The sequence below is a fragment of the Botryllus schlosseri genome, chromosome 16 (assembly GCF_051294905.1).
Source record: "Botryllus schlosseri isolate E-star chromosome 16, Bs_hap1, whole genome shotgun sequence".
Lineage (NCBI taxonomy): Eukaryota > Metazoa > Chordata > Ascidiacea > Stolidobranchia > Styelidae > Botryllus > Botryllus schlosseri.
The window spans coordinates 18,101,755-18,128,370 of NC_137251.1; the positions used below are offsets into that span (position 1 = coordinate 18,101,755).

Consider the following 26,616-nt stretch of genomic DNA (forward strand, 5'->3'; position numbering starts at 1 on the left):
CTATTTACGATGAATTGTTTACCTATGGTGAAGCTTGGCCCGTCCGCAGGCCTACCTCTCGTTTCGCGATTTATTTTCGAGCAATAAATATGCAAATAGTGTGATTTTCGGAGAAAAAAGATCATAATCTTGTCATTCATGAACTGAAAATCTATAAAAATTAGCCATAGTAAATGAACGTTTCACAAATTTCGTTTACTAATCCTGACGACAGGTGAGGTACTGCCTCACTTGCTTCTCCTGACGTCGCTGATGTATTACAGCTAAGAGTAGATATGGATATATACTACTGCAGAAAAATATGTTTGGATCCACCTGCCTACGCATGTGATCATGTGTTCTCGCATTTAAAGGAGCATAACGACGAACTTACGTTCTCGTAACACCAGTTTAAAGATCACGCTGAAATAATAGGCAACCAGCATGATTAATACGAGTTCTACAGTCAAAATGCGGCGCACACGACGAATCCCATATAGTTCGAATTAGTGCTACGATGACGTCACGTAATTTCAATTGTGACGTAACAGTTGATTGACATGTATGGCTCTTTGGAAATTAAAATCAAAAAAATAGGACCAATATGGCTCTTTAGACAAAAAAGGTTCCCGACCACTGCTCTAGATCTTTCGCTTTTAAAATACGCCCAATTTACAGAATTAAGTCTAACTGCATTCGCAATTATAAGCACAGTGGGTCAAAGTAGTCAAGAAAGCTACTCAGGTAGAAGTAAAAGTAGCGACGCAAAAATCTACTCAAGTACGAGTAGAATTAGTCCTTTTAAAAGCAGTCTTAAACTACTTGAAGTAGAATATTAGAATTGCCTGACTTTAAATCTACTCAAGTGAATAAGTAGGCTATACTTGTGAAAACGATCGTAATTCGTTGGTATGGACTGTCAAAAGCTGCAAATTGAGCTATGCGAAAGGTGCAGCGCTTGATTCATATTGATGCTTTCTAGGAGGTATGAATTTTCGACAGCAAGAGCATTCGTCCGCATCATGGGGTAATAATGATAGCATTGATATGGGGATGCGATACCAATCCTCTGTTTACTTGAACACCCAGATTTAGGAAATATCATGGTATGGCGCCCTCCCCCGTAGTTTAGTGGAAGAGCAATACGGAGACGCTCTGTCGGATACGGTGTCAAAACTTTGCGCGATTAGTAAACGTTATTAAAAAAATGGCTGATCGTAAAAATGCCATATAGTGTATCTTTATTTTCGGAAAATGCAGGCATTACTACACTTGCTTTTATACTTCAACATGTATGTTCTCCAGACAAAATAAACTAACTAGAACTCAAAGTATGATACTGGAAATTGAAAGAGAAATATAAATACTACTTCTAAAAAGCGAAAAATGTATTTCATGTTCTTTGTCCAGAAAGTTTCAATAGTGGTCTCCAAAAACATGTGTAAATTTTAAAAAAAAGTCATATTCCACTTTTCCAGATTAGTACACGCCATGGGCTGCTAGATTAGGATATGATAGGTAAATGCTAGATTGCGAAACGGTAGTTTCAAACGCTTGAACGCTTGATTGTGATGAAATGTTTCATATGAGCGACAATGCGGTGTGAGCGGAATCACGCAACCCGCTACCTAAATTATATTCACTGATACGCTCGTGAAATCATATTAGTCTACTGTGCCTTTCGTTTCACTGACATGCTATTTTAAAAATATTATGTCTATCCAATACGTACGCCATCATTGACTGCTTTTCATTTCTTACGCCATTATTGACCGACGGGCAAAAGACCAATAGATGATAAGCGCCAAAGTTTTCTTTTAATAAACAACAACAACAACAAGACTACTGTGCGCGAATCACGACGAAAATTCTGGCCTTTACTGAACTATTGTGTAAATGAAATGTTGATACTCCGTGAAAAAGCCCCGAAATTCCTCAGGCTATCTTTCTGATTGGAGGATTAAACTACTTCTACTTGACAAACTGAAAATAGTGAAAAGTAAGTAAGTAGGTCAGAAATCATTACGAAGTAGAAGTAGCGGGAAGTTATATCTACTTGAGTTATCACCCAAGTATTGGAAAACTACTTGAGTAATTCAAAAAAGTAGAAGTACTTCGTTACTGACCACCTCTGATTATAAGTTATAACATAATATTCCTGGTATCGTCTGAGGCCGTTGGGATGCTTCGGTCTAGTGCGCAGCACGGGGACCGCCATTTCGGCGGCAGCTTCTTCCGAGACAATAAGACTACACTATTTATATGATCTCGGACAACATGGGTTGTCCCAGAAGGATCATCGGCTATGAAACGTTGGCCTAAAATGATCGACGCATGTTGGCAGAAACCTTGGATATTGATATGACCACTGACCAGGCGCCGAATAGCCTACTCCTGCTTTAGCAATCCGAGCGTACAAAGCAAATGCGACAATATATTAGGCTTACCATATTTCGGAAATGAAAAAAGAGGACACTTTTTCAGAAATTTCAGACATGCAAAACTGGAGAAGAATTCTCAAAACCCGGTAAATTTTTCCCACTTCATGATCGGTTGACTAAAAAAAAAAAAAAGGTCATCACTTCCGCTCAGAGCTCAATAACACGTTTTTCACTCCACATTGCCAGGTGGATGACTAAAAAATAAATAAATAAAAAAAAAAAGGTCTTCATTTCGCTCAGACCTGAAATCACCGCTTTTCCCTCCGAAATACCCGCCGGAGCTTCACTTCTGCGCTAATTTGCGGCATATCACTCGCAATTTCCTCTATATCTGACCTAAATTTTCAAAAAAGAGGACAAAATCTCAAAAAAGAGGACAAAAGGGCGTCCTCCGAGGACACTTTCAAAAAAGTCAAAAAAGAGGACAAATCCTCTTAAAAGAGGACGTATGGTAAGCCTACAATATATGCAAGTAGCAATATTATTGACCGAGTTCATCCGTTTACTTTGAACCGTCTCGCGCACCTAGAAGACTGATTTTTCATGACATCGATTTTGGTACGTATATAGTGAGATAAGTCTCGCATTCACCGTAAACATAAACCGGCTCGCTCTTACCGGATGACTAAGAAGGTGATTAACATTCAAGTGGCTCGCGTAATGGTTTGCAACACCGCATATCGTCTTTTGGCCAAGGGTTGCCACTTGCCAAACTGCACTACGCCAGATCCCCAGCAAAATTTTGCCGCGAGTGAGGATCGAACTCACGACCTTGAGATTATGAGACTCACGCGCTGCCTACTGCGCCATCGAGGCCACATGCACTACGGGATGATTTTGATGAGTCGACCTCTGGGGGATGGGCCCCGCACGTGAAACCTCTAAATTTGAAAAATGATAAGTATAGGCTAACCTAATTTGTATTTTTCTTTTGAATTACGGAAAGAATGAGACAGTTTCTCTTCATGATTGCTCCAGGAATCACATCATTAGATAGTCGTCTGATATAAAATATCCTACTGTGCAAACTCATTTTAATTGCCCAATTTCCATAGGCTACTGAAATTCCTGAATTTTTTCCTATAATCTCTTCCGATGAAGGGATTGAAACCTCGCCACCAGGGCTTTGGAGCCGGAGCCCCGGAGCCGTGCATTTTTACCGGAGCTGGAGCCGGAGCCGGAGCTCTACATGAAATTCAGCCGGAGCCGGAGCTGGAGCTAGTTATTTGAGGGGTAGCTCCGGCTCCGATGTATTTTATAAGATGCTATTATATATGCAACTAAACCTTATTTGCTGAGTTCACATAATTCAACAGCAGGCCTTCGTGAAATTAAGAATCTTTTCCTCTTTGGCGCTACCTTTTCCGACTAACCATGTTCCTGGGGATTTAGGTGCAGAGCAGTCATATGTTTAATATTCATACATGAGTGCCGAACCTTGGTATGCTGGATATGCCTGTGAATATTGTGGGTATTCGGCATACCCGCAATTTCATCATCAGCACAACCTTGTAGGCCAATTGTACAGTTCTAAAATAATGATCACTATGTATTACACGAAATGGGAGAGAGGATAAAAACGTTATTTCGTTGCACATGTCGATATGACGAGCACGAGCCTAGAAATTCCATCTCATCGTTGCTATGAATCGGATGAGCAAATACTCGTTCTTTCGTGATATAGTTCTTTGGTCGGGCCGCGAAATTGGAAAGTGTTATTGAGTATGCAATTATGCACGCGAATTGGAATTCATTACTGCGCATGATCGTCATTAACTCCAGTAAGGATTTACGAGCGCGAATAGGGGATCGCAGAAGAGTAGCCCAAAACGCCGTTACACTCAGCGAACAATTGTCGTGGTGCGAGCTACTCAATGCGATGTCAGGACCCCATGGTATTTTATGCTGGAGACAAATTACTGATTTGATACGCGATTTCCAATTTGTAATCATCTGTTTCGCAAATTCATTCTTGATGTCTGCTTGATACTCCAGTATTCCCGGATTATCGCGCACAGTGACTTGTAAATGTGCAATGTGCATACTGCACAGTTTAATTCGTTATGGGCATGGAGCAATGTGCCCGGCACAGTGTTTAATTCGATAATTCGCTTCGTTTGATCGGGAAAATATTTTATTCCGATAAACTTGATCGACACCGGATGGATTGGTAACGAGTGCACCAAATATCGAACGTCAAACCATCGGCCATTTGCTACAAATCGAATTTCCATTGATCAGGTCGTGATGTCCGCCCATATTGCTCGTACTACCGTTACAATTGAATAATAATCGCTTATTTAAAGATTGAATTGAGCTGTATGGCTTAATGTTAACGAGTAGGGATGGTGTGAACGTGAGGTTCGCGTTCGCGTTCTGTGTGTGAACCTCAGAAATTTAAAGGTTCAGGTTCACAAACGAACCTTGGTAGGTTCTGCACTGTGAACCTTTTTCATATATTACCATTTTCACTTTATTATAACATCATTGGTTGAAATTTATTGCATTTCAACTTCGGGCTACTCCATCAATGGCGCTGGCAGCGTAAGAAATTACCACTAAACGAGCATGCACCTTGACAATCTCAAAAAATTTACGAGGTTTGTTACAAAAGTACGCACGAAATATCCAGTTTTCCGTTTGTGAATATTTAGTGAGTCTCTGCCTTGAGCTTGACCCGCAATCACACAACATCAAGAGTGATATAGTCAGCGAATGCAGATGCTTATTCAACCAATCAATGAAATTGATATAGTTGTCTGATGTAACAAGATGTAGCAGGCGTGCGGAGTCAATCCTAATTTCGTATTTTTATTGTATCATGAAAACCGAATCCATGCGATTGGGGTGTTAAGGGGGTAATATCGGTAGCAAGTATAGAAACCCGTTTTACACTTTGCTCAATATCAACGTAGTACAGACGCCAAATACATGGTCCGTCTGGCCTGGACCGCTAAGGCGTAAGCTTATATTCCCTTGCAAGCGACGGAAGATATTAGTTTTGTGAGACTATCATATCATTTGATTTTCCGACCTAGATGATACATTTGGCGACGTTTAAATCGTCGATAGGCTGAATACTCCAGCATTGTGGCATTATGTAGCCGGAGTCGTCACTAGGTATCGTGTACAGTACATTAATATAGGCTATCACTTCACTGAAATGTAGGGTTGGAATTAGCAATATGACGTCACGTGACGTCACGAGGTTCACGTTCGTGTTCAGTGTTCACACAGAACCTTTCAAAAAGGTTCGCGTTCACACGAACCTGAACCTTTCAGAGGTTCGCACCATCCCTATTAACGAGTACAGTGCCAGTGTTAAACGCCGCGTCAGAATTTTCATACTGTACAGAGCAATGGCATGGAGTAAAGTGCGGTCTGGTGCAACTATATGATGTTATCGACAATTGACAAGTATTCATTATGACGCCACAAGCCGACACGGTGGCACCTATGTCTTCGTTGCTGCATCCGATGTTACTGACGGCAGATAGACTCAAGATTAATATAGATAACTAACCTACGGGTAAATAAGTAATCTACTTAGACCAGGGGTCGCCAACCTTTTCAGCTAAAGGGCCACATGAAATGGACGAACGAGTGCGCTGCCCACTAGCCGCGTAAAATTTTCAAAGTTAATATTAATATTACTTGGGTAGCCTATATTGCGGGTCGACTGTATACCGCCCGCTGGGCTCAGTCTGCAAGGACAGGACTATTCGGCATCTGGACATATCGATGTCGAAGTTTCTGCTAATGTTCGAGAATCATTTTGTGCCTACATTTCATCGTCGACGATCTTTTTTCGAGCGCAAACACGAAAATACTTTCTCACGTAATTGCGAATATAGTTGGACTCAATCGGCTAAATCAGGCGTTTTTTTTTCATTTTCAGGAGGGGGTAGGCCTAGGCTACAAAGCAAGAAATAGAGTGACATTTAAACACGCAAAGCGGCAGGAAAAATATTGCTACTCTTTTAGTTTATTGTAATATACGACGATTTACTAAAAATGTGATTAGATCCTGGATCTGCCAATGAGTCGGAACTGATATTTTAGTCATCAACATCCCAAGTGTCGCGGCCAGACTAATCATATTTTTGGTTGGCCTTGCAAGTTCACAATCTGAGCAATTCAATTTCTATAATATAACAAGATTTCGATAATATAACGTGAAATTAGCTCGCGGGCTACTCAATCCTTCTCGCGAGTTGCCCACCCCTGATATAGACAGACACCTTCGATAGTTTTCAGAGCCGGAGCTGGAGCCGGAGCAGTGGTAATAATCCGGCTCCGGAGCTGGAGCCGGAGCTAGTGTATGCTAGAGGAAAGCTCCGGAGCTGGGGCAATGCAAATTTTCGGCTGCTCCGGAGCCCTGCTCGCCACGGAATACATCCTGTGATATAAACCTACATAATCACTATTTTAGAATAACTCCAATATGAGATGCTAGATAGAAATGACTAGGCTGAATATTATATGCTCATAAAATACTCTGTTTCTCAATATATGTTGCGACTTGCGTAAGTAGGCCCACATTCGCCAGCACCTATCTTCGTAGAAATATTTTCGGCACTCGTTCATATCAAATCGAAGATGCGGGTTTTCAACACAGTAAACACAGCTGCAAAATTCGCTTCGAAATAATAAAAGTCCACCCAATTTCTACATAATTATAGTATGATGCTATTTTCACGAACAGTCGTTTTATGGCTGTTTCTCACAAGCCTACAGTTAATATTTGCACAAGACACATGACCGTTGCACGACAATTGGGCTAATTTTGAACGAAAACATGAGGGGGTCCGCGGGGTCCGTGGAGATCCAAAATGGGCCCGTAAAGACAAAAAGGTTAGGAACCACTGATCTACACCAGTGTTTCTTAACCTTGTCGCCAGCGCCCCGAAGGGGGATTCGGATTTTGTAGTGGGCGGAAACCTCAGGGGGCGATATGGGGATCCCTGAAGAAAAATGGCGTCTCAGTAGAGCGTGCATTAGGGACATTAGAACAACAGTTCTACATATCCCTGAGTTCTCTGCGGTCGATAAATCTCGAAATTTTTCGTCACGCTGCGTGCGATATATATCTTGACAGGTTTGCAACGTATTTCCATAATTGCAAACAGGGCTTCGGAGCAGCCGTAAATTTGCATTGCTCCAGCTCCGGCTCCGGAGCTTTCTTCTATCATACATCAGCTCCGGCTCCAGCTCCGGAGCAGCATTATTATGGCTGCTCCGGCTCCAGCTCCGGCTCCGGCTCTGAAAACTATCGAAGGTGTCTGTCTATATCAGGAGTGAGCAACCCGCGGCCTGCGGGCCATATGTGGCCCGCGAGAAGGCTTTGAGTAGTCCGCGAGCTAATTTCCCATTATATTATCGAAATTATGTTATATTATATTATCGAAATTGAATTGATCAGATTGTGAACTCGCTAGGCCAACCAAAAATATGATTAGTCTGGCCGCGGCACTTGGGATGTTGATGATGGGACTAAGATATCAGTTTCGACGCATTGGCAGATCCAGGGTCCAGTCACATTTTTAGTAAATCGTCGTCTATTACAATAAACTAAAAAAGCACTCTACTTCGTGCCACAGCATTAAAATTCTGATGCGACGTTTAAACACTGGCACTGTACTCATTGCCATTAGGCCATACAGCTCAATTCAATCTTCAAATGTGCGATTATTATTGAACTGTAACTGTAGTAAGGCAAAATGGGCGGATATAACGACGTGATAAATAGAAATCCGATTTGTACCAAATGGCCAATGGTTTGACGCTCGATATTGGTGCGCTCGTTACCAGTCCATCCGGTGTCGATCAAGTTTATCGGAATAATATTTTCCCGTTGAAATGAATCGAATAATCGAAATAAACACTGTTTGTACATTTACAAGTTTACGAAACAGATGATTACAAATTGGAAATCGCGTATCAAATCTGTAGTTTGTCTCCAACATAGAATACCAACGGGTTTTGACCTATACTCTTCTGTCATTGTCTTCCCCTATTTAAGCTCGAAAATCCTTACTGGAGTGAATAACAATGATGAGCAGTAATGAATTGCAATTAGCATGCATAATTGCATACTCGCAATAACACTGTCCACTTTCGCGGCCCGACTAAGGGACCATCACGAAAAAACGAGTATTTGCTTATCCGATTCATAATAGCAACGATGAGATGGAATTTCTCGGCTCGTGCTCGTCATATCGAAATGTGCAACGAAATCACGTTTTTATAATCTCTCCCTTTTCGCGTAATACATAGTGATCATTATTTTCGAACCGTATACAATTGGCCAACATGGTTGTGCTGCGATGAAATTGCGGGTATGCCGAATACCCACAATATTGACAGGCATATGTCGCATACCGAGGTTCGGCTCTCATGTATGAAAATTGAACATTGAACATACGACTGCTCTACTATGAAATCCCCAGGAACATGGTTAGCGCCAAAGAGGAAAATATTCTTGATTTGGCGAAGGTTTGCTGTTGAATTCGGTGAACTCGGCAGATATGGTTGAAGCATATATAATAGCATCTTATGAAATACGTCGGAGCCGGAGCTACCGCTCAAATAACTGGCTCCAGCTCCGGCTCCGGCTCCGGCTGAATTTTATATAGAGCTCCGGCTCCGGCTCCAGCTCCGGTAAAAATGCACGGCTCCGGGGATCCGGCTCCGGGCTCCGGCTCCGGCTCCGAAGCCCTGATTTTTCTGGATTCCAGCCATTCAGTCATTAAATTGTCAGGTTACCCTAAAAACGCTGCACACCAAATTTGGTTCAATTCTAACAAGTGTAAGGCTCCGCAGAACTTCAACATCGGATCATCCGTATCATTGCCAAAGCCCGACGGGGGCCTGGATGTGCAACTGATAAATCGCTTCTCAAAAGATTTGGTGTTCTAAACTTAGAAGATATGAGGAAGCTAGAAATTGCCAAGTTTATGTATCAGTTCCATTGCGGTCAATGTCCCTCAAATTTCAAGGACTACTTCACCTCGGAGACAAAAGCGCACAAGTACAGCACACGCGCGTCAACGAAAAACAACTACCATATGATCCGGACTGAATACAAGAAAACGCATTGCTCTATCAAGTATGCCGGACCCCAATTGTGGAACAGCATCTCGCCGGCTATCCGACAGTCGTCGAGCATGTCCGCATTCTTGTCGAAATACAAGCAATTTCTTCTAAATCAATACGAGCCAGTCTTCAGGATTACCAGACCACGACCTAACATCGACCTCGCCCTCCGCCACATGCCACCCCATTTTGTCGCTTGCGTCTTATATTCTCTGCATTACTTTTCATTCAGTGTGCAATGTGCATGCCTCTTATTTACTTCGCCTAGGCTAAGGCTAGGTGGGTGTCTGATCTTAATGGCTACCCCAAGTTGTTTCGACACCTTCCTATCTTTTCATTGTATCGCAGTCTTGTGATGTTTTGAAACGATGAAAATATTAATAAACCTGACTGACTGACTGACTGACTGATCCAATAAAATTTGTAATTTATGCGGGAAATTTTTAAAAAAATTCAATTTTCTCTGTCAACCCCATGAAGTTGATGAGCTCTCTTCAGAGACGATGCAAAACAAATTTGACTCAATTTCAACTAGTAGAAGCGGAGTTATTGGAGTTTTTCGTTGATAATCCTCGAATTATCCACCAATCAAGGATACATCCGATCAGCTACATTTCGGAACAAATAGCACGCTGCACGCCACCGATGTTGCCTCTAGTGTCCAAATTGGACAGTGTTTATTTGTCGGCCTGGGCAAGAACTCGACACTCCTTGCTCGTGATTTTAGCCGCAATGCGGTATAGTAAGTGCAGGCATCATGTGCTGTCGTCATGGGTGTTGGAATCGGAGTTAGAGTTGGACCATTGAAAAATTTTGAGCTTTTTAAAATTAGATTTGGAAGTATAGCTACACAGTTCTTCCCAAATTAGATTACCGAATTATCACAAGCTTGGAAATTGTATTGAATTCCGTATTAGAAAGAAATGAGGCTACTCCAAAAATCAAGTTCAGCTTTAGCGATCATTTCAAATCAGCGTTGATTCTGATGAGCAGGTCAGCTGCACATTTGTAGCATTTTCGGGGAAACCAGAAATTAGATTGTAATTGACATTGAAGCATAAAAACATTTGACATATTAGATTAAGATTTTATTAGCCTATATGCATTTTTCTCGGATTAGATTACAAGAATTGTGACATAGTTGTCCAGGACCAGGTCTGGATAATCCTGGGTGGAGTCACATGACTCACATGACAGCTATTTCATTGTGTTAAATCTGGAAATACTGACCGACTGTGAAACTTTTACAATGCTTGAGTGGTGCTATTCCAACAAACAATGCATTCAAGTTGATAAAAGTCCCATCAGACCTTCAAAGCAATATATAGCCTACTGACTGCTGACCCTAGCCCTAATCAATTTGTAGCATAAGGGGTAAGCCAGACAACATTTTTCAGAACGTAATACAACAAAAATCATGTTCAGTTAATACCAAATCAGAGTTAATTCTTATCTATACTATATATATCTTTCCATGATGAATCTGATTGTGGTCACTAGTTTTCAGTTTCACGATTGGTTGGAAATCGTTATTGATATCAAAATATAACAAGCATTAAGCTCCTATCAAAGCTCTGCTCAAGATGGACAGTGCTAACTGCTAATAGTGAAGTGGGAATGTTTCAATGTTTATCCAGTATCATATCCTGTGACCTGTGAAATTGGTCTCCTGTGCAGTGTGCATGTGCCAATTCTATGTCGACTCGCCGCGGTAGCAGCTATTGAACGCTATGTTCCTATAAATGCAACCTACATCACAAGGATTAGTGCCATTTTATCAACCCTTGCAAGAATATAACACAAAGGAATCTCCTTCCTGGTGAGAATGAATTTACAACTTGCAACATGTGTTCAAACCTTGAAAGCATGTGCTGCTGGTAAAATAATAGTGAGTCCTGATAGTGACTTTATCAGGTCTGTAAATGTTTTGAGATTTTGACAATAATTAACAACTGAATCATTATATTCATATTGAAATTGTAAAATTATTTGTTTATGAATATATTCAATTGTAAACTGAAGTTCTGTGGCTTTTCAAATAACCAACAACCTTCAAAACATTGATTGTACTTGGTATTGGTGATACTTGTTTGTTTTATTGACTAACGCAGTGGTTCTCAACTCCGGTTCAGCGAAGCATTTCCAGGGGGTCCGCAAAACCAGGGGCGTAGCCAGCCGAGATAAAAAGGGGGTAGAACTGAATAAAGGGGGCAGAATGAGCCTCTATGCGTCATAACTTTAGCGATAGCGACTTCTGTATTCCGTACGCTTCTGAAAGCGCAACTAATTAGCGTATCTAATTACTGAAAGCGAGTTAGTAATCAACAGCTTGCACGGGATCGTGTTAGCAATCAACAACTTGCACGGGGATCATGTTACGATGCGCAGTTGCGCACGCCTGACAGTGCAGGAGATCTTATTTGTATTCAAATAAGTAATCGACCTTGAAACAATACCAGAACAACATTTCACGACGAACAATCTATACAGCGCAGAATCTGTTATATCTTCATTAATTTTGACATGATTCAATTCGTAACGTAACGTCTTCTCAGCGTTTTAATTCCATTCATTTCCAACATGGTGCATGTACTAATTGTACCGGCGTGTGAATAATGACTTATTCGCAAAGCGAGGGAATCTCAAATAAGTTTTGGCGCAGCTACTGAAGGCTGAATGCGTCCCGGTGGGATACCGATCACGAAAGGCATAATCTAGTATGACGTATAGATGGTCATTGAGGTCAAGACAGTGCACAATAATGGCGTCAAAAATAAAATGCGAATCGAATGTATTGTGTCTTCACGCTGTTTTGAGGAACAGGCTTGAGTTCGGCAAAGCACGAATCAGATGAGATTGATTTGAAACATGATTTCATTCAGTTATAAGTTGTTATTTTCATGTAATTAATATTCGTTAGCGTTTACAATGAACTGTTGATGAGAAAACAACGCGTGAACGACGCGAAAAATGTTGTTATTGCTCGACGACTGCATTCAGAATAAAGAGATTGAGCTGATCGCTAACCCTCTCCAAGAGAAAAATGTAACAATGCCCCTTTCACGCTTGCATAGACGCGCTTCCATAGACGAGAGATCGACGAGAAAACGGCATGTAATCAACGTCGGCGATCGGCGTCGCGCGCAGCAAAATGAAATTAGGCGATGACGTGAAGAAATGTTGTTATAGCAGTGGCGTTGACTTGGGATTTTCGGGATAGAATCGAGCCTGGAAGGGGGTAGAACGTTCTTCAATTCTACCCCCCTGTCTACGCCCCTGCGCAAAACCTCTAAATTTTTAAAATGATTGATAGCATAATTTGTATTTTTTTTAATTAGGGAAAGCATGAGACAGTTTCTCTTCAAAGCTGCTAAGAGTTTCGGACTCACATCATTAAAATGGTAGTCTGAGATGAAATATCCGACTGCAAACTCATTTTAATTGTCGAATTGCCAATAGCCTGTTGATGCTAACATATTGCTGTTTAGAGATGTTTTGTTGGGTTTGTAAAAAAATGAAATGTTGCAGATAGCACGGACAGGACTTTAAAATGTTTTCAAAACATTTTGGATTTGGAGTTGTCAGTCTCAGCAAATTAGTAAACAGTCATTTGAAATAGAAATTCCTGAATTTTTTTCCTGATCTGTTCCAATGAAGGAATTGAAACCTCGCCACTAAATCCATTTTCTCCTGTGATATAACCTCTAAATAACTCCGAGATGAGATGCTAGATAGAAATGACTAGCCTGGACGTGATATGTTCATGGAAAACTAACCCCAATAGCTGTCGTCGGAAGCGTTACCCGTTAATATTACATTTGCCACGACCTTATCTTTGTGGAAATGGATTTTTGGCACTCGTTAATATCAAATCGAAGACAAGGATTTTCAAGACAATAAATACAGCTTCCAAAGTCGCTTCGAAATAATAAAACTCTACCCGATTTCTACCTATAGTGTGATGTTATTTTCAGTAAAAGTCATTTTGTGGCTGCTATCACTAGCCTACGATTAATATTTTCACCAGACAGATGACGGTTGCGTGATTATTGAGCTAATTTTGAACGAAAACTTGATGGGGTCTACGGGGGTCAAAAAGGTTGAGAACTACTGGACTAACGGTAGTTCTCAGTATAATTGTTGTATTAACCTGATTTCTTCTCAATCATCACTTTTGTACTTCCTACTATAAACGTGTTTTTTGATATCTAAGTTTTATTAATGAATCGCGATACTTTTGCAGAATATTTATACGTGAATATTTAAGGAATATTCAAATTTTCTATCGCCCTACATGCATTCATCGGGATATTTATCACTGAAGCTGACGTTTTTCTATTATTAGAATCCTTTTTTTAATGGTGAGTATCGTACAATTATATGAGACATTTTGAAGTTATCTGTATTATTGTGTATACTCTTCTGCAACCAAATTTTCAATACCGTAGTTAGTTCAGTAACCTAAGTCATATCATTGAAATCTTGCGGACACAAAATAGATCATACCTTGGAGCCATGCGTACCGCTATCGGGCGATAGGCCTACCAGTCTATTATATATTGCCTGGTTCCAGATTAAATCTGCCACAAACCTATATTCAACGGCTTAGTGAGCTAAATATAGTTGAAGTTGAGATTCTTTGAGAATTTGTTGAATCTTGGCAAAATGTAAGACGAGCAACATGACGAGAAAAATATTTTTGTCACTTCTTTGGATAGGCTATTCTGTAATCTGTATGTGTACGCTAAGCTGCATCAATGTACGTGTATTGAATAGTTATATCTTACAAAATACAAAGGGTTAACTAGTATGATACTGTCAACAATGTGCGAGTCTTTTACAGTGCACAAAGAGTTTGATGATGTTCATCCATTGGTAGCAAATATTACCTACGTATATATACAAATACGCTGGAATACCGTTATTTGCCCTCCGTCATAATTTGTATCCCTAGGCCGTTTGACACTTGTTAGGTCCTCTATGATTTCATTGTGTTCTATTCCTTGTCATGAGTCAATAAATAGCCTGGCACAAAGTGAAAGTATACCCACTGTAAATATCTTGTAATCTTGTGAAATCCATTGCTATCTGCTTCCAGGATTGTTGTTGAATTTGTTGTTAGCTTGATCTATCATCGTAATGGCAATGTATTAAAGTTCATTTATATATATGATACAATGCAGTGTATCGTTCCGTAGTACCATTGTGAATTAATGAATATTTCTATATATTTCTGTCACGTGCAAGGCCTATATGCGTATGTGTTAAACTTGACACAATTTAGAAATATGTTACAAATTGTGACTGATTTGCTATTTGTAAGACTTTGTTTTTGAATATTAGTACATGATTCGTCATTGTATGTACTATGCATTGGCTAATTGTCTTCTGATGCTATCTTTGTTGCTCCTGAACATCACCTTCGGTTATTCAGAGGGTTTGAAATTAAGTTACTCCATATGAACTGTAAGCTGGTTATGATAGGTTATATTGTCACTCTACCTACATGCATTGGGATAATTTACAATTCCTGGAAGGGAAAAATTCATCACTATATTTGATTATCTACATCTCAAGTACATCTTGAGCAAGTATCTGAAATTATGCCCTGTTGTTCCTGACCAATACAGTGACCAACTGCTTTTAATTTACCATTACGTAGGTTGTGCTTGGAGTGCGGAATTTGTTCATGCTGTACTTTTATTAGACATGATTCACAAATTTTGTTTTGTATGTCTCAAGCTGGTGAAGCTTTTCCCTGTATTTTAACTAATTTGGTAATGCGTTATGCGTGGGATGATTATCAACAGTTTCGGACAACAAATTATATCAGTTGCACTCTCTCCAATTTACCTATTGGCTTCAGGCTGCTCGAACTCGGACAAGCGAATATTTTGCCTATAAATCTGTGAAATTTCGCAAATTGCGTGCCGCATTTCAAGAGAGAATGTCTATTATGGAAATGATTTCTAACTGGTGGTTACCACCTTAACATTCCCTTCATAATTATAGGTATTGATAATGCACAGCAGTCATTGTCATTTAGCCCGAGGCCATAACTTTGCCGGTATTCCAGATTTGAATGGTATGATGACTTTCACGAAATGGATAACTGACTAATCAGAGGTGACAGTGTATAACTGTATAAGACGTAGGCCAAACTTTTAGTTTCATTATCGTGCAAATGGCATTTAGGATGCTATGAAGCTTGGTCTGTTAATTGGTAAGTTATACTGCAGTTTTCATTTTTCTTCACCTCGAAAGTGTATAGAAATGGGAATAGGATGTTATACATTTTTGTCCTTGATGTTTTTGCTGTATATTCACCAACTCTGTGCATATGCATACCGTGAGTGCGTGATGGGCATATGTCAAGGGACATGGAAGGTACATGATATTTAGATATTTATGCAGTTTACTACAACAGCAGCTTTGAAAAGCAGTATGGCTATCATAAGTATTTGAGAAAGCAACATGCTTTAATCTGGATTTACATCACAACGAGGGCAGACTATTTTCAGCAGCAAATCATCAACGATGTTTATTCTTTATGCTGGGTCCATTAAATTATGACCGGTGCCGAGTTGACGTAATTCAACACACTGAAACTGCCTTACTATCTACCGAGGGCTTGTTTGCATTGAAAGGCCATGCACCATGCATCCATCCCAACAGGAAGCAATTGCTTCAACCATCTATTAACTGCGGACAGCTGTTACATATGCGTCTTGCGGTATATACGCCTTCTCTAGGATTTGTGTTATACTGTGATTGGATTTTGAATTTATGTTTGGCGGCCTATTGGTGTTCGTTTGTTATTCTTTGTGAATCAGTGTGTTCAACACAACTCATGTTGGGGGTGGGAAAACTCGAGTACGGAGTACCTGAGTGATTTGATTCTGAATACAGTCGAATTTCGAGTATCACTCGTTATGATGTCACGACAGTATGAATGACTTGGAAAGTTCAAATCTTTTGTACCTTCTATGCAACCGCAAAGAATATAACGGCAGTTCACATCACACTAAAGATTATTTGCTATTTACCTTTCCATATCTATTTCATTGCACTTTGTGACAATGCCGTGGGCTGATCATGACTTCTCAGATATGTCGTCCTCATTCTCACTAATGTATGTAGCTTTGTACTAAATAGTCGTACACTGGTTAACGACCAATGGAGGTCTTGAGGCTTCCACAGTGGAAAATAGAATCGAAACTCTAATTCCCGTTGATAAATCAACTCATAGTGACAAGGAGTGATCGGAAAAAGTCATCTCTCGTGACTTAAATCATTAGAATAATACTCGATTCAGATTCGAGTACTCGAATCATTGTGCTCCCAGCCCGACTCATGCATCTGTCATTATCATGTTTTTATTTAATAGTTTCACCTCGCCTGCATGATGCAAACACGAGGCCATTGATTTTCAGGTCTCTCAGTAGCTAGTAGTTGTATGTTAACTTGAACTATATTTTTTCCATATATCTCAAATAATATTTCCGAATATGCTTCCGCTATTTTGTACATCTTGAATTCTCGCGTATCCAGTCAGGTTTAGGTTTGTAACAGAGTGTGAGATCATTAATGGAATCCTATATAGACAGCAGTACGATGTGTTTGATACCAAGTTAGCATAGGCCTAAAGCATGGATATCTTATGTTTCCATCTCATCCTTTTGCTGTTACCTCAAGTTGCGTGACCGGGTATAGCCTAAACGAGGCAATTGAATAAGTATTTTGAATTTAAAACAGTAGGCTAATGAGCGTTTTGACTTGGTAATGACTTTTTGAAGTATAAGGTAAAGCTACTTCATATTTCATATTATATAGGCTTCCCTGGCTTACACAAAATATCTGGAGCTCCACCGATTATTGGTTTGGCGATAATATAATATCGATATCACACTTTGAAAGAAATATCGGTATCGGCCATTGTAGGTTAGAAAATATTAACCATTTTCGTGACGTCACAGCATGGTTTTAGGCAGTCAGATAACTGTAATCTGCGACTGGTAGACTGGGAATTCGATATATTTCGCATAGTTTACAGATGCCCGAATGTATCCTTTCTAGTTTATCTTATGTCAAACCGTAGCTGTGAAGCTGTTGAAATAAATGCTGTGAATTTTTGCATATGCGCCTCAAGCTAGATGCCCTAACTTTTGAATACATCAGGGCTGAAGTTGCTAGTTATCGTTTTTATTGGTCAGGCTCTAATTTTATCTCGTGTGATCATTGTTAACAATACTTTTTACCGAATTCAATACTTTAACCGAATTTAATGAACAAAGCATTTGTCCCTGTACATCTTGTTTTATTCGTTATCTTCCTTCTGTCATTAGCTGCTCGTTACATATATTTATGTTGAGTCAGAAATCGGCTGCCATGTTTGGTTCCGTTAGTCAAATCTGCTGCTTTAATGACGTCGGAATATAGGAACTTGAGTCATATCACCCTTCTATCATTGCTTTTCAGAAGACAGACATGGCAGAAATGTGGCTCTGCTTTCCGTGCTGTATGACAAGCGATAGAGGTGCTAATGTAAGTATTTTTTTTTATGATTTCATAGTTACAAATGGCAGATTGTAACCGGGTGTTTCTTTAGAAGCGACCAAGGCGAAAGAAATTGGATCCTAGCATGATCGGAGCGCCTTCAAATTTTGTTCATTTAAATCATATCGGATCCGGGGAGCCTACTGGAGCTGAAGTATGTTTTTAGAATTTGCAATCTACGTTGTGTGTATTGCTTATTTTTTGGGCTTGGCATAACCGAGTACTTGAGGAGTGATTTTGAGTAGTTGGAGTTATTTTTTCGACCATACCTATTTCATTGTACCATGTGACAGACGTGTGGGTTGATCGCAACTGCACAGATATGCCGTTTCCACTAACGAGTGTAGCTTTTAGTACATGTTTCTTATGCTGCAATACGACCAATCGAGGTATTACAGCCTTTAACAGTGGAAAACAGTATCGTTACTGGCAAGGAGTGTATAATTTTAGTACTAAAAATCGTTTCTACTCAACTGGAATGATAAGAATTAATACTCCAATCATTGTGCCCAGCCATTCTTCTTTTATGGTAGAGAAATCCACAATGTGCATGAGTACGTTGTTCCCCACGTTTCCTCTGTGTAATAATATGGAAACAACACTATTTCCTGTCTCATGGTATCATTCGAAAAGCATCCAAACGCAATTATGGTCACTGTCATACGATTTTAGATATTTAGCTGGATATTGAATTCAAACTGCTAGCGTTAGTATTGGTGGACATTGAAACTGCCAGTGTGTGTTGCTCAATATTATCACATCTCACGAGGCGAGATGCTGATGTGGTCATTTCTTTGCGTACGTAAGCCGATTTCATTGACATTTGGCCTACTGGTCATCTCGATAATAAAGTTGCAGTGGAAATATATCATTATGAGTATAGCTGGGCTAAATCAAGCACCCGAGTATATCTATTATGAATAGAGTATTAGGCTTTGGGTATTCGAGTAGGCTATCATTACGTTCTAACAGTCTGAAAGATGTGGTAATTTTAACTATGTACCTTTAATGCTAACACAAGGAATATAATGCCAGCTCTACAACACATTGAAGATAATTTGGTATTTTTTCGACCACGTCTGCTTCGTTACAGTTTGTGACAGTGCTGGGAGTTGATCACCTCTTCACAGATATATACATGTCATTTCGATCTGACGTGCATAGCTTTGTACTGCATGTTTCGTATGATGCGATATATATATATATATATACAATCAAAACTATAGTGTTCGCTGATAAATTAACTTCTTGTAATCGAATCATCGTGCTTAGCCTTAGATATCAGTTGATTACTTCTTGTAATCGAATCATCGTGCTTGGCCTTAGATATCAGTTCATTTCCTGTGAACTATTGAGAGTGTGTGTGTAATTCTGGCAGAATGTGTTGACATGAGGTATCAATGTTTGATGATTTTTTGCCAGATGCAGACGCATATGCAAAGTAAAGGAACTTATGAAGAAAAATCCGACGTTCACGTTCAAAGAAAATTGCAAAATGTTCACAGTGAAGGCTCTTAACAGGTAGGACGACTTGATTTCTCCTTTATTAGATAATTTTCTATGAACTGCCTTGTTTGATTGTCAATCAAGTATCACGTTATCAATACTGTTTTTGGAAGCAATGTCACGCAGTTAAAACTACATCTGTTCACTATAATGCATTGAACTATTGCGTCTATTATCGAAATCTGATAACATTTACATTATGTTTCTCATATTATAGCCTTCTTGTCTCATATTTGGGCATTGGCAGAATCTTGAAAGTGTTCCAGATTATCTAGTGACTACTGCGTAATTCTTTCTGCAAGTTGTGTAAGTGATTACACTTTTCTCGAGAGTATTGATCAACTCGAGCCGACAAAGACATTAATGATGTCATATGTTTGACCTGAATCTAATAGGTATTGTGAAGTTGTCAAGTACGATATATACATAAGCATGTTTTTGTCAGGTGACAATGTATGAGCTTTTAGTTAAGCTATTATAGATGTATATTACGACATGAAGATGTTAATGTCATGCAATACATTAGGTTTGACTGCGTTTATGTATAGCAAGTTTTCAGTCTGAATGTCATAACATACCCTATTTTTGCCCACCGCAATACAGCACTAGATATATGCTAATGTGGTCAAATTGGTCACTTGCAGCTTCTCAACTAAGTGAAATAGTTTGTGTTCCAGGCCTAGTTTTTCCTAAAAAATTAGAATTACTGAACTCACAAAAAATTGGTAATTGAAGTAAATAGGTACAAGGAAGAGATGCAACAAAAATCGAGTTCGTAGATTCTCATAAGCACAAGAATGGCAAATGTTTGTACACCAAGCTTCACTCATACAGTTCTCCTGTAGCATTTTCACGTAAACCAGAATTTGATTAGAATTAAAATTAGAGCATAGAAACATTTTACTGTCAGGATTAGAATTATATTACCTCACTGACTCACTCTAATTACTCTTATTAGAAAACTAGAATGATATCTATTATCTAGTTGCCCAAGTCTACGTCTGGGCCTAGTCTTGATTCAATACATATCAGTTCATCTGCGAGATTGTGAAGATTGCTTTTTATATTTCAGAACAAGACGCCCAGCACCGGACGAATGTATATTTATAATCATATGAAAATGGGTGTGCGCAAGAGCATGGTGCAATACAATAAAAGACAATTAACAAGCGAGCGCCCGCCTGGCTGAAGCGCCGTATTAATCCCATATAGAGTAATATGCATATGGAAGGACATAATGTTTCAACGAATTTGACGGTGAAATCTTGGATATACATCTGCAATCTGAATTATATATTCATATTGAAATGAACCCGAATATTCAATATGAATATATTATTCAATGGCATATTGAAGTTCTGCGCCTCCCAAGAAGCTCTCGAAATCTCGCAACGCGAATTTTAGTTTCGAGGTAAACGCTCGTATCATCAATCGGTACGATTCTGACGTGTTTCAAAAGATCATTGCACTATCGGATTTTAGACTTGCGGAGAGCGAGAAGAAAGACAATTCCGTTCTTTTTACTTGTCTATATTGTATTTTGTAGACGCGATGTCTTTCAAACGATCGATATGACACTGTTTTATGTGTTTTTTTGTCTCTAGTACCAAATTTACTGGTGCCTTCCATTCCGAGCGGGTATCAGCGTGGCTGTTATCTGATATTTTGATGACGCGTGACATGCATATTACCAAGTCGCATCATCTTGTTATTTGTTGCTCTTTCTATGCTGCAGTGCCTTTGGCCTTAATTAATATTGTCTTGGGGTTCCTGATTGTTGAAAATTGATAGTCTTGACTCGATAAGTTGTGGTGCGGCACTTGAAAATGGATGATTTTACAATGCTTGTCAACAGAGCTGGGCAAAATTAGGCTTCCGATCGAGAATCGGTCGTTCTGAAGTCGTAACAGTATAAATGATGTGTAAATAAGTACACACAAAGATCACAAAGCAAATAATGCCACTTCTACATCGCATTAGAGATGATCTGGTATTTTTTCGACCATGCCCTTCATTGCACTTTGTGACAATGTTGTCGCGAGTTTGAATTGACTTCACGCTTTGATTTTTATGTATCAAGACATGGTTTCCAATAGTAATTGTAGCTGCAGCTGCTCATGATTATGATTGCAATTTCTGCTCTCTATAAAATACTCTCACAAACCATTCTTGGTGTCTTCATGCAGCAACAATGTATTCCGGTAGAATCCTATTCAGAAGAAGCAATATATTGATCTTTGTTTCATTGTAGTAGCATCCGAAATTGAAATGATATTTTTGAAATTCACGACACACTCAAAGGCCATTTTTTGGTATCTTGATGCAGCAAAACTGTATTCTGCTAGATTCCATACGTATCAGAAGCAGTGTACTGGTATTTGTTACTTTAGTGGAGCATCCTAAATTGAAATGAAACTCTTGAAAAACAATGTTTTTACAGACTTGGGAGATGTTGAGTTGATGTAAAAAAGAGGGTGTCAAATCAATTCCACAATGTCACAGATATCTTAAGGTGTATCCTTGCAATCAAGAATACATATGATGATGGCTTTTGCTATTGTGTGTCGTGGTGATGATACCCCTAACAATTCTGTGATAATTACTGTAGTCCATCGCGTGGCTGCCATACATTGAATTATTGTTACTGATGCGCTGTCCCATGGGTTATTATTATCTGATCCTTTTTTGCTAATGTAAAATTCCTACGTCATTGAGTCACAAACAGTCTGTTGAGATGAAAGCTGGAAAATGAGTTTTGTTAACTAAGTGATATTGCTGATGTGTGAACATTACATTTTCGCTCATGACAACTGTGGGAGAATATATGAGTCATTTGAACAGGAAGTGTCAAGGGACTGTCTCAGTACCTGTTAAAAGGTATAGAAGTTATTTTTGTTTGCTCCTACCGGGATTGGGTTTTGTATCTGGAATACTTGACATAGTAGATGTTCAATTGGCATAAATTGATTCCACATTCTGTGACTTGTTCAAGCACTAATATGGCTTATCGCTGCTTTCTCAAATTAATACATCCTTTACTCTTTTACTGTTTTGTACTACGATAGCTCGCTACGCTGTAGATAATGTATACAAAATTTCAGTGCCTTATACAGCAGGATGACAACATCGGAATTAGCGATGCCTTTATACTGTCAAGCTTCTGCGTTGCCAATTTAATGTTATGCGACGTTTTTTTGCAAAAATGCGAGTGATCCTGTTCGGAATTAGTTACTGAAGCTCCATTGTTACCGATAAGAGATTATGTTATCATTTTTGGTATGATCTAATTCTTCCCATTTCTATTCCACGACCAAAACTGGCGGCTAACTTTGAATGACTTGCAGAAATGACAAATATTAGCTTATCAGTATTTATTCGCCTGCTTCCAATGACTATAATATCTTAAACTGCGTGCATTTGGAGGCTTTTCTAATACCTTAACAGTTGGAGTGATGTTGTGGTGTGTATTAGCGACCGTTAGACATGCTTAGCAGTGCTTCATGCATGTATTTAACACCGAGTACACTGTTGTGGTGTGACAATTTCAGCAGACCCCTCAATGCCATTTCGTTCATTTGAATAAGCAGTTTTCTACTTTAATCTTTCGTGTTTGAGCTTCTGACAATCCTCACTATTGAAGGTCCTATTACAACTTGCCACAAACATCCACATAAGCTTCGTTAATGTGTTTATTACTTGATATTATTCTAAAACTTTGATGTAATCCTTTCCGAGGCTTCGACTGCATTCTAATCGTCATATGCAATGGTAATTTGTGATATTTTTGCTGGAGTATGTATGTATCCCTGTTGCCTTGTGCCAATGTATGTCAGCATTTTCCGGCTTGCTGTTGGGTGTTCTTTGGACACGGCGCGCTGCATTTTATTTCGATTTGAGAACAGTATTTTTTGTTCACGGACCATTTTTTTCTTGCTAGCATATTCGGAATAAAAGATTATAGTGCGGAAACCGGTGTTGTGTGCTTTCTTACCTGAATTTCGGTTACAAACAGATAAATAGGTGGACAGAAGTACTTATAACCAGAGGTGGTCAAAGTAGTCACCGTGGCTACTCAAGTATAAGTAGAGCTAACGCCGTAATTTCTTCTCAAGTAGAAGTAGGAGTGGTGGTTCACAAGTAAGTAGGTAGGTATTCTATGCTTATCTTTGCCTACACAAATGAGGACTGTCAAGTAGAAGTACTCTAAAATCGTAACTACTTGATAAGTAGTGTGAGAAGGCAAAATCTACTTCAAAAAGTAAAAGTACTTCGTTACTGACCACCACCGTTTATAACCTATACGAGTACACAATCATCCAAGAGGCATGGTGTAGGTATGGCTACACTCATTGGGTCCCTCGACTTTGATTGCTTAATCTGCGGTCATACGGCGACGATCGAGATGTTCATTATATTCCTGACATTTCAACAGCTATTGGGGCCCACTTTTTCGGCTCGGCTTGTCTCATCTTTTGAAAGACGCCGCTCCCATGGATCGGATGGTGGGGCCCGAATAATCCACGGGTGCATTATATAGAATTAGTAGTGGTCAAACTTGGTAGGACATTTTATATTTCAGATCACAGTTGCAACTTTACAATCTCAGTTTGTTTGGTATTCATGGTGTTTCGACTACATCGGTCATTTTACACCAGGACGAATACTCCGTATTCACCGACTTGTAGCACGGCCTACTTGGCTTTTTGTAAGACACCGCCTACACGGATCACGTGGCGAGTACAAAGTCAATTGACCGCCCGGCGCTGAAGGGACGACTCGATTCAAGCTACTCGATATTTTGAGTCAAGTGAAGTCAAATTTTCGAAGTACCAGGCATGGTTCAAAGTCATTGCAATTTGCAAGATGACTGAAGTACAAATTGATTCACTTTTTATTCATCAAATAACGAAATTAGAGTTAATTATGATTGCAAAAGGGGGTTGTACTGGTCAGATACCGGGGCGAGGAGAATATGTAGCTTTTATTTCGCATCGAGTAGGGAGGATTTGTCCTCTTTTCTCAATAAACGTAAACTGTCCTCCGAGGATGCCCAAATGCCCTCCTTTTTGCTTGAATTTTAGGCGATTAGGCTGCGAAGATTGAAAAAGGTCCACCCGACACAAAATACTCGTGAAAATCATGTTTTTCTGGAACTGCCGCGAAGGTCGACAAAAAATAGGTTATTCCTAGCTTTGAGTCACGCCAAACTTCTGAAACGTCGAGTCGACTCATGTAAAAAAGTTGACCTGAGCCATCCGAACACTGGTCTATACCATGCTGATCCGCATATCCCGTTGTTGTTTTGCATGTTATCGATTTGCACGGTTCACAAATAAAATTTATCTCTTTCTCTCCTTAGTCTGTTGACTGGCTGTTACTAACGCAAGTCCAGTCTAAATAGAAAAATGAGGGATGCGAAAAGCTCGTCTCGTGCTTATTCTTCAACTAATTAGAAACAAATCTTCCGATTCCATAGACTACTCCTTGTCGCTTCGACATCTTCCTGTCTTTTCATTGTATCGCATTTTGTGGTGTATTGAACTGATAAAATTGCTAATAAACCAATGATGATGATGATTTATTCTAGTTTCATAATTCATATGCATCGTCCTCCAAACGACACCAGGATGGATAGCTGCACCTGGTCATACCACTTCACTCATGGGGTTCCTAAACCTTTTTAATAGTGGACCCCGTCATGCCTTGTAGGCAGTTGCGTTCGCCCTGGCATCCATGGATAGTAAGGAGAAAAAACGGGGATGAAGACTAGGTGTATTGTATCTCCGTCGTGAAAGCATCTCGATGGTTCAGGCGAAAAAGAATCTCATCTCTCTCTCTCTCTCTCAGCTGAGCACCACACCATTCCAAATTCGTAGACGTTACAAAATTTATATCCCGCCAATGAAGCTAAATTGACATCAATCTATCAAACAACACAACCTCCACTATATCAGTTTTTTTTGTGCTACTTTTCTTCAGATGTCCAAAACGTAGAGTAAAGTAAATTCAAGCAAGACAAGTCAAGCACTGATCACATTATTATACTGAAACCGTTCCTGTCGTAAAAGTCAAGTTTCTCATGCTATAATCAATTGCAAGCTGATATGATTTAGTGAGAAGGGCACGGCACCCATATATGGAATTGCAAACGGAATCGTACAATAAATAGCATCCCCATCCTATTAGCTACCAAGAACATCTTGTCAAATACTGAGACAACCCACCCAGTAGGTAGCTTTATTTGACATTGTTATCGATCTAGATAGAGCACTTGACATGAGAGTTTGAACGTAATGAACTTAGAAACATGAATCGAAGCAGGGTCAATCCAAGTCCTCGTATGCAGAAATTGAACATAGGCCTACCGTGTGGCAGTTGGTATCAACATAATCGAAATAATTCATATCGTATGATTGAGATTAGTAACAGGTTTGAAAACATCTCTTGGACCCTTGCGTTTGGAAGCTGCCGTCGACAGCCCTTCTAGTCGATGGCAAAGGTTTTCTTCATCAAAAGCAGGCTCATCTTCTGCGGCGCGTAGTTCATTGGCTCTCGAAGCATTCAAACTTCCTACAAGGTAGACAAGAAAAATTGAAATACGTTTGAGAAGTAGGCGTAATTGCCGATGGAATGACTTAGGTTTCATCATCTACTTAGGTGAAGTACACACATTTGTCTTGAGTCATGCGCAATGACTTGATACACAAAGTGACTCTAGATTAAAACTGTGACACTGACAACACCATCTTACCGACTGGGGTGATGACAATCTCCTTCCAGTGATACTCGTCAATATTAACGTGTTGGTTGATCCATTCCGATAGCAGCAAATCTTTCACAGTGTTCCTGCAATCGGGGTCCGGGTGTAATAGTCCTTGCAAAACCTTGGCGAGAGCTGTAGAATGATACAAGTGAGTTGAAATCACCCATCATAGCACAGTTGGATCAGTAGAGGATGTTCAGATTTTCCAACTTGGAATTGCAATTATAGCTACAAAGTTTCTTCCCGAATAACACCACAATTAGAATTACTAAATCC

General features: G+C 39.6%; 2 protein-coding genes and 1 non-coding gene across 8 annotated transcripts in view; 1 reads left to right on the plus strand and 2 right to left on the minus strand.

Annotated features, from left to right (window-relative positions):
• Positions 1-3,163: 3,163 nt before the first annotated feature.
• Positions 3,164-3,236, minus strand: Trnam-cau (transfer RNA methionine (anticodon CAU)). Its single transcript has one exon. It is a non-coding gene; the product is annotated as a tRNA-Met (tRNA).
• Positions 3,237-13,704: 10,468 nt separating this feature from the next.
• LOC145458627 (CDC42 small effector protein 2-like) lies at positions 13,705-23,546 on the plus strand. Of its 6 annotated transcripts, none has more exons than XM_080337051.1 (5): positions 13,705-13,876; positions 17,997-18,059; positions 18,127-18,225; positions 19,494-19,592; positions 20,650-23,546. In XM_080337051.1, the coding sequence occupies exons 1-4, from the start codon at positions 13,874-13,876 to the stop codon at positions 19,587-19,589; spliced, it is 261 nt and encodes an 86-aa protein (XP_080193177.1). In that variant the 5' UTR covers positions 13,705-13,873; the 3' UTR covers positions 19,590-19,592; positions 20,650-23,546. The 6 variants fall into 6 exon arrangements, with proteins under 6 accessions (XP_080193177.1, XP_080193176.1, XP_080193175.1 ...); XM_080337050.1 differs by having other exon boundaries at positions 13,717-13,876; positions 17,994-18,059; XM_080337049.1 differs by having other exon boundaries at positions 13,725-13,876; positions 18,124-18,225.
• Positions 23,547-25,602: 2,056 nt separating this feature from the next.
• LOC145458993 (uncharacterized) overlaps positions 25,603-26,616 on the minus strand; it is a 190,242-nt gene continuing 189,228 nt past the window's right edge. The window contains exons 22-23 of the mRNA XM_080337509.1: positions 26,329-26,472; positions 25,603-26,147 (exon numbers count right to left, since the gene is read on the minus strand). Coding sequence (XP_080193635.1) covers positions 25,978-26,147; positions 26,329-26,472 — 314 coding nt within the window. The 3' untranslated portion in view covers positions 25,603-25,977. The remainder of the gene's footprint in view (positions 26,148-26,328; positions 26,473-26,616) is intronic.

Excerpts from the sequence above, each read along its gene's own strand:
- LOC145458627 (XM_080337048.1), top strand. Across the intron at positions 18,060-18,123 it reads CAAGCGATAGAGGTGCTAAT|AAGCGACCAAGGCGAAAGAA; the intron begins GTAAGTATTTTT and ends GTGTTTCTTTAG. Across the intron at positions 18,226-19,493 it reads GGGAGCCTACTGGAGCTGAA|ATGCAGACGCATATGCAAAG; the intron begins GTATGTTTTTAG and ends ATTTTTTGCCAG.